The sequence below is a fragment of the Squalius cephalus genome (assembly GCF_949319135.1).
Source record: "Squalius cephalus genome assembly, chromosome: 5".
NCBI classification, from domain to species: domain Eukaryota; kingdom Metazoa; phylum Chordata; class Actinopteri; order Cypriniformes; family Leuciscidae; genus Squalius; species Squalius cephalus.
In genome coordinates, this window is record NC_137126.1 from 50,316,437 (window position 1) to 50,325,494 (window position 9,058).

Genomic DNA, 9,058 nt, shown 5'->3' on the forward strand with positions numbered 1-9,058 from the left:
AAGTTTGTCGAGACAAACCAGAAAGCCAGAAAGTTTAAAGTAGTTTTAAATGCTTTAAGTTTGAAGGTTTTCAGTTTGAAATAGTTTAAGTTTTAGTTTAGAAGTTTTAAAAGCCAGATAGATAGATAGATAGATGCTTAAATTAGTCTAATGGTTACTCTGACTGGTTGCTAAGGGGTTGCTATGCGGTTGCTAAGGTATTCTGAGTGGTTGCTAGGGTGTTGCTATGCGGTTGCTAATGTTCTTTGGGTGGTTGCAAGGGTGCTGCTATGTGGTTGCTAGGGTACTTGGGGTGGTTGCTAGGGCATTGCTATGCGGTTGCTATGGTACTCAGGGTGGTTGCAAGGATGTTGCTATGCGGTTGCGAGGGTACTCAGGGTGGTTACTAGGGTATTGATCTGCAGTTGCTAAGGTAATTGGGGTGGTTGCTATTTAGGTACTAAGGTACTCTGGGTGGTTGCTATGCGGTTGCTAGGGTTAGTTGCTACAGTGTTGCTATGCAGTTGCTAGGGTACTCGGGTGGTTGATATGGTGTTCGGTTTGTTGCTAGGGTGTTGCTATACAGTTGCTAGGGTACTCTGGGTGGTTGCTAGGGTGTTGCTATGCAGTTGCTAAGGTACTCAAGGTGGTTGCTATGAAAACAATAATTGAGATAAGACAATTATAACTCACAACACACATCATTACTAGCGTTCTAACAGAGAGTTAATGCAAGTGTTCAGCTTAACAATACACAAATAAAACCAACACTGAGAAGCACAAAATCAAAGCCCCGCCACTGAAATACAACATCCACATTTAAAAGCACTGAACTGGTCCTGAAGCAGAATCAGCCTGTAAACACACACACACACACACACACACACACACACACACACAACTCGAGCTGGTAATGTCCTCTGGAATGATTCTGTCCAGCTTTACTACAGTAACCTGATCCACACATCAGCAGAGCTGTTAAAACATCACATGACACCAAGAGCACATTCCTCCATCACTGTAAACACACACACACACACACACACACACACTCTGACGTCACTCACACTAATACATGCCATATGCCAGAGAAGACCAGCCAAGAGATGCTGATAATACACAACAATCACTCAACAAACCACCCAGAATAGTCACACACACACACGCACACACACGCGCACACACACACACACACACACACACACACACACACACACACACACACACACGCACACGTGCACACACGCACACACACACACACAATTGTATATATATATATATATATATAAAATGATAATTATAATAATCTGGTGATATTTTTGTATGACACCAGCCGGTATGATCTGATCTCACCATCATCGAGTCCGTCTGTGATTACATGAACAAACTGAGACAGTTTAAATGCAGAAGAACTGCAGCAACGTCTCAGACGCTTGGAAAAACACTCAAATCTCCTGAAAATCATCAATGAGAATGAAACTTATATAAAGTCTCAGAGGATATAGAAAGTAAACAACTTCACAATGCAAATAATAATCTTAAAGTTGTGGTTGATTATGATTTGACTTGTCTAACTTTAGTTAGTGTGTAATGTTGCTGTTTGAGCATAATCAGCATCTGCAAAGTTACGACGCTCAACGTTCAGAGCAAAGGGAGATATTTGCTTTTACAGAAATCACTTTTTAAGGACTACAACAAACGGCTGGTAGAGACTACACCACATTCCTCCCGGGTTAGTGACATCACCAACCCTAAAATTTAGATAAACCCCGCCCCCTGAACACGATTTATAGATTATCAAGACAGAATATGCTAATCAATGACTAGAAGATAACTACACATCAGCTTCATAAATCCATCAACTAACCATTCAGAAATGTCCTGTTGCTTCTACATGTTGTCTCTTCTTCTGGAGTCTCTCCATCATTGTCTGACTCCGGTTTGAACATAAAAGGCTAAAAGTTTTTGAAATGTTCAGTGTGTGTGTGTGTGTGTGTGAGGTAAAAGGACACAAGCTGTTGAAGCTCCGCCCCATGCGGCGGGAGCAGCAGCTCATTTGCATTTGCATTTATACAGCTCATTTACAACGGTGTGTTTTTGCTCACCCTCAAAAAGTGACAATTTTAACACACATATATATATATATATATACATACATATATATATATATATATATATATATATATATACATACATATATACATATATATATATATATATAAATATTTAGAGCTAAAACTTCACACACAGACTTATTTTACATCTTGTGAAAAAGGCATTACACCTCCCCTTTAACGGTCCTACAAACAGGCTTTTTTCCTTTAGCAGAATCTAACATCATGCTTTTGCACTAGAGAAATGAAGGCTGATCTTGATGGACAGACGCTGAACAAGAGGAACTGATGAGCAGATGTTCCTACAAACGCTTGCTGTATCAGTCATTTATCTCCATTCACATGAGAGAAAACATATTTCAACAATCTTTATGAGCAAACTGATAACGTGTCGTGACAGGAGAGACTTGCTTTCATCATCTCCTCAGAAGTTAAAAGATCTCATCAGGAAATTAAACTGAATTCATAGAGAAAAAAACCTACAAGATACAATCCTGAGATCCCAGTAATAATCTCACTCTGAGACACAGCGCCATCTACAGACTGACAAACACACACACACTCACTCACACTCTCACACACTCACACACACTCTCACTCTCACACACACACTCTCACACACAGACACTCACTCTGAGACACAGCGCCATCTACAGACTGACAAACACACACACACTCACTCACACTCTCACACACTCACACACACTCTCACTCTCACACACACACTCTCACACACAGACACTCACTCTGAGACACAGCGCCATCTACAGACTGACAAACACACACACACTCACTCACACTCTCACACACTCACACACACTCTCACTCTCACACACACACTCTCACACACAGACACTCACTCTGAGACACAGCGCCATCTACAGACTGACAAACACACACACACTCTCACACACTCACACACACTCACACAGCGCCATCTACACAGCGCCATCTACGACGCTGAGGCCAAGTCACATGAGCTTTGAGGGACTTATTCTGTAAATGTGTTTCCGTCGTAGTTTATGCGCATGTCCTCTTATCGGATAACAAAACATTACCCGCCTCCATTGAGTGATTACGTTCTGTACTTTTTGGTGTGCGTCTCATGGAAGCTCGTTTCCGCCACAGAATGAAAAAAATATACATATATATCTTTTTATTTCAGAATTGCGTAATATAAAGTCAGAATTGTGTGATATAAAGTCGCAATTATGACTTTTCTCAGAATTGCATGTTTACATCTCGCAGTTATGACTTTATATCTCTCAATTGTGAGATAAAAAAGTCGCAAATATATTTTAAAATGTTTTATTCTGTGGTGGAAACGAGCTTTCAGAGCATCTTGTAGTTTCCATCAAGCATTTTTTTAATGATACATCCCAAAATGCTCTACTGTCTTACTATTTAGTACAAACCTGGTAAGAATGGTGGCCAGTGGAGGAAAGCCTTGTCTTGCCCTCCTATAAACTACACATATGAAATAAAATAACCCTTGCCAAACTCAGCGTCAGCGGCTGGACCGTGTTCAGACTCACAGTATTGGCCAGTTCCAGGTAGTTTCCGCTCAGAGCGGATGAAGGCTTCGACAGGAGCTTGTGGATCCCGGATGAAGGCTCGAGAAGCTTCTGGAGTAACGGCGAGCTCGGATTGGCTTGCGTCGGGGACTGAAGATCTGGACTCTGTAAATCTCGGACCCCAGAGTCAAACTCCCAGCTCTCTCGAGCGCCTGCGAGAACCACACAAGACTTCAGACACGAGCATCACTCAGAACTAGGGGTGTAACGATCCCCTCACGCCACGTCACGTCACGATACGATACGATACTGAACTCACGATACCATATTACTGCGATACTCCAAGTCACATGGGAAAAGGTTAAAGGGGGGGTGAAATGCTATTTCATGCATACTGAGTTTTTTACACTGGTAAAGAGTTGGATTCCCATGCTAAACATGGACAAAGTTTCAAAAACTAAGTTGTACGTTTGAAGGAGTATTTTTGTTCCAAAAATACTCCTTCCGGTTTGTCACAAGTTTCGGAAAGTTTTTTTCGAGTATGGCTCTGTCTTACGTAAGATAGGGCGGAATTTCCTTATATGGGTCCTAAGGGCACTTCTCCGGTAAGATCGCGGCCGCGCGCGCACTCGTAGACCAGAGCAAGAGAGTGAAAGCAGTTCGCCATCAAAGCGCCCTGCCCGGCTTTTGGGAAGTCAATGTCACCAAAGAAGTGTGTTTTTGGTTGCCAGGGCAAGACAACCCTGCACAGATTCCCAAAGAACCCAGCGTTAAGGGAATAGTGGATGGAGTTTGTTTTTCTGAGCATAAACGGAGTTGTGTAACTGTTAGACTGTTTGTTCCCTGCATTTCGACGATGATTGTTTTATAAACAAAGCCCAGATCGACGGATTTGCAGATCGTCTAATGCTTAAGGATCGAGCAGTCACAATGATAAAGGTTCGCGGTCGTGCGTTGGAACCGGACGGTGAGTAAAACTGTTTGTTGAACAAATGTCTCTGTGTGTTGTTAGCTCGGCGCGTTAGCACAGCTAAGCTTCGCCCACACGGCCCGCCCCCAGCCGCTCGTTTTTTTCCGGAAAGACTCGGTACAGCCTATCTTTATGTTAAAAATTTAATAAAACAAAAGACTTTTTGGAGATATGAAGGATGCAATATTACTCTATAGGTACTCAAGATTAACAGGAGATTGAGTGAAAATGAGCATTTCACCCCCCCTTTAACAAAAAATGCACTGTTGATTAAAATGCTAAATTTGGTTTTACATTGTGTGTGTAAATGAACAGGCTTTTGGACTTGGTGCTGAAACCCAAAGCACAGGACAATAGAGACGCCAGAACAACAATATTCATGATTCTGAAGATGAAAACACTGAATTATTTTAGACGAACATGCTTGATCTCTTTCACTGACTAGATATATTTAAAATAATGTATGGTAACATCAGACATGTGGCATTATCAGGACACACTAATATTCCCCCATTGCATTATTATACATTATATATAGTCGTTTAATGTAGTACTGACACTAAAACTCTGTAAACTTGAATTTTTTCACACACAATAATTTTTATTTTGGGTGAACTATCCACGATACATATTGTTGCAGTTTTGTATTGCGATATATTGTTACACCCCTCCTCAAAACTGAACTAAAACAGAGACAAAAGCTCTGGATTGGGAACTGTAGGAGGTGTGGTATCCTGACTAAAACTCAGGACTGGAAATGTGATGTTTGAGCCATGAAATCACAACAATGTGCATTATTAGGGACGCACGATATATCGGCCACCAAATCAGTATCAGCCGATATCGGTTCATTTTTAATATATTAAAGCTGATAAATAATGTATTATTTCCTTCAGATGCGCACTGTTCAACATGATGATTATGAATAACTTGAAATATGATTGAAATCACTTCAAAAAAGGAAAGTACAGTTCAGTGCAACATGTGCAGCGCAAGTCTGTCATATCGGCTACATAACATTATCATGAGGACATTATAATTGTGTGTTTGAGACGTGGATTTTAATAGTGAGACTTTTGTTTTGTAATCAGGTTCTCAAAAATTATATAAAAATCTGGATTTAGATTTATCGGCCGATATATCGGTTATCAGCTTTCAAATATGAAGAATTATCGTATCGGCCAAAATGTTCATATCGGTGCATCCCTATGCTCTAGGTTACATTACTTTTTCAGCATGAATTAATTTCCTATTCATTTAAAAAAAAATAAAAAATTCATATTCACATTTGAGATGATGTTAGAAGGGACAGTTAAAATTCTGTCATCATTTGCCCACCCTCCAAAAGATATTTTGACGAATGTTTCATTTTTGGGTGAACCGTCCCTTTAAGGTTCGAGATCTGGACACGGAAAGTCTCCTACCTAAACTGTTCTCGCTGCTGGTCGGCCAAGAGGCGACACGTTCCCGAAGTTTCTTCTCCTCCGAGTCGCCGGAGAGAGACAGTTGTCCTTCTTCTTTCCGGATCTCTCCGACCAGTTGCATGCGACAGCGTGTGAAGTCTTCGAAGGAAATCTTTCCTCGCTCATCGGCGCCGAGCTGAGCCATGATCTCTGCCACCGCGCCCTCCATGTTCAGCTGCCGGCACACCATCAGCAGATCATTCCTGAGAGAGAGAGAGAGAGAGAGAGAGAGGGAGAGAGAGGGAGAGAGAGAGAGAGAGAGAGAGAGAGAGAGAGAGAGAGGAGAGAGAGAGGGAGAGAGAAAGAGAGAGAGAGAGAGAGAGAGAGAGGAGAGAGAGGGAGGGAGGGAGAGAGAGAGAGAGAGAGAGAGAGAGAGGGAGAGAGAGAGAGAGGGGAGAGAGAGAGAGAGAGTGAGGGGAGAGAGAGAGAGAGAGAGAGAGAGAGAGAGAGAGGCTTATTTTAAGGATGCACCGATATGAACATTTTGGCCGATAGCCGATAACCGATAATTATTCATATTTGGAAGCCGATAACCGATATATCGGCCGATAAATCTAAATCCAAATTTTTATATAACTTTTAAGAGCCTGATTACAAAAACAAAAGTCTCACCAGTAAAATCCATGTGCCAAACACACAATTATAAAAATGTTCTCATGATAATGTTATGTAGCCGATATGACAGACGTTGCACTGAACTGTATTTTCCTTTTTTGAAGTGATTCCAATCATATTTCAAATTATTCAAAATCATAATGTTGAACAGTGCGCATCTGAAGGAAATAATACATTATTTATCGGCTTTAATATATCGGCCAAAGTTTCTTATCGGGCCGATAACGATAACATTAAAAATGAACCGATATCAGACAGCCGATACCGATATGCCACGCATCTCTAGCTTATTTACATTTACAGTCGCCCCAAATTGTACAGACTGGACTTTTCAGTCAAAAAAGCACAAAGAGTGTCTGTGTCTGCAGGACATTATCTCACCACTGAACTAACTTCATCGCTTTAACTATGACAGACAAGACCGAGGACGTTACTTTTGGTACGACACAAAGATTCAGCTTTCAAACGTTTTATTTTTTAAGAAATTCAAACAATCATTACCGTGATCATCTCTTCTTCTTTACTACTAGTTATAGCAGCAAATGAACATGGATGAACATCAGGAATGTTGTGTCAAGCTCAAGACGCTGATCTACTAACTCTCCTGGCTGGTTAGTCGGACAAAATGGAATATAAATGCAAGTGATCTGAGTGAAATATAATAGTTCTGTATTAGTTTTATGGCTTGAACACATGATTTGCTGTAGCCTAACACTGAACTAGATCTATTCTTTATCACGCTTTGTCAAATGTTTTGCTTGTAAAATATGTTTGTGTCTTTCTTCACTATAAATTATGCTTGCTTTGAGAACTAACTTCATCACTTTAGCTATGACAATCTTTTGCTGATGTTTCACACTCATGAAATGTCGCAACACTGTCTTTATTTGCATCTCCAGATCTAGTTTGTTTTATCGGGTTCTTTCAATCAAACTTCTTTCTGGTTGTGTTTGTGCAACTTTCTTAACACTTAATGACACTTAACGCAATCTAACGCAAGCAATGACATTTTTTAAGATGGAGCCAATAATATAAATCTTTTATTACACTGAAGCATGCTGTTGTGATTTTGGAAACGATTAAAAAAATAATGTTTTTGCTTTCATCAGCTGAACATGATGTCCCTGCCACTAATATCAGACTAGCTTTAATTCATCAAATGACAGGAATGCATGCATGCAAAAACATAATAACATATATACAAATATATATATGTGTGTGTTGGGGTCCCAGACAGGATTTCTTTAAGTAAAGATAACCTACTAAGATCTCGTGTCTTTGATTTGTCTTGCAAAACCCAGTACCTCAGTAATGAGATGAGGATTTTACACCAGCTATCATTACATTAACACCATAAGAATCACTCAAAACAACATTCAACAACAAGAAGACACATAGAATTGCATTCAAATATGTATATTCAAAAAGTGAGAAGATTCAAGTGTTCCAAAAGAGAACAAGTTCATAAACACAAACAAACCGCAAAGTTTAGCGGATGATGAAACATTTCCTGTCACCTCCGACACCGCGAACGCGCTTCTGACAGCTTTAACTCCACGCAAACTAACTTTACACGCGTTTATGTGTGTGTTTTTCACGAGTTAAATCGTGACATTGTTGCAGCACTCACTAAAACGCGCGTGACGTCAGCGCGCGCGTCCCGCTGCTCAGCCTCGCGACTCTTTATGAGTTTCTCCTGCGGAACGAGTGAGTTTAGTGTGTTTTCTGACCGGTTTATGTATCCGTCTCCGTCCCCGTCGCACGTCTGGAAGAGCCGACGCACGCGTTCCTCCTCCGCGGTGCTGTTTGACGCGTCGCTGCTGCCGCTGCTGCCGCTCACCTCCGAAGCCATCATCAACGCGCATGCGCAACGCAGGGCACGCGCACAAACACACGCGCTTCAGCCGCTGCACACTCACTGCTGTGTCTAAAGCTGCATAATCTTTACAATTAGTAGTGTACATATGATCAAACATAATAGATATTATATTACCACTACAAAATCCCAACACAATATATGTTGCACAATAATACACCTAGTGACTTGAAACTGTTTTTGCAAGATTAGTCAGTAATGACACTAAACTTTTAGATACCAGTGAAAATACACAATTCTCCAGTCCAATTTCAATACCACAGCTAAAACTACTTGCCTAACTAATATACATTTAAAACGTTATTAATGACAAGTAAACAATCAGTAATAGCATAAGAACATAATCATATTACAATCAAAAGCACAAATAAATATAATATAACAATGATACAAATTAAATAAACAGTTATTTTCAGGTAGATCTAACAGAAATTAATAAAGTAAGCAAATGTAAAAAAAAAAAAAACTGCATATAGTCTTCACTGTATAAATTAACCGTAGATTTATCCTAATTAAAGTTATTCAGT

At 40.3% G+C, this 9,058-nt stretch overlaps 1 protein-coding gene across 1 annotated transcript in view; it reads right to left on the reverse strand.

The window, feature by feature from the left end:
- The window catches only part of mcc (MCC regulator of WNT signaling pathway), a gene marked incomplete at its 5' end in the record, with an annotated part of 102,094 nt that extends 93,584 nt beyond the window's left edge, over positions 1-8,510 (reverse strand). The window contains 3 exons of the mRNA XM_079871536.1: positions 3,629-3,819; positions 6,002-6,243; positions 8,386-8,510. Of these exons, the coding sequence (XP_079727662.1) occupies positions 3,629-3,819; positions 6,002-6,243; positions 8,386-8,510 (558 nt within the window). The remainder of the gene's footprint in view (positions 1-3,628; positions 3,820-6,001; positions 6,244-8,385) is intronic.
- Positions 8,511-9,058: the final 548 nt, after the last annotated feature.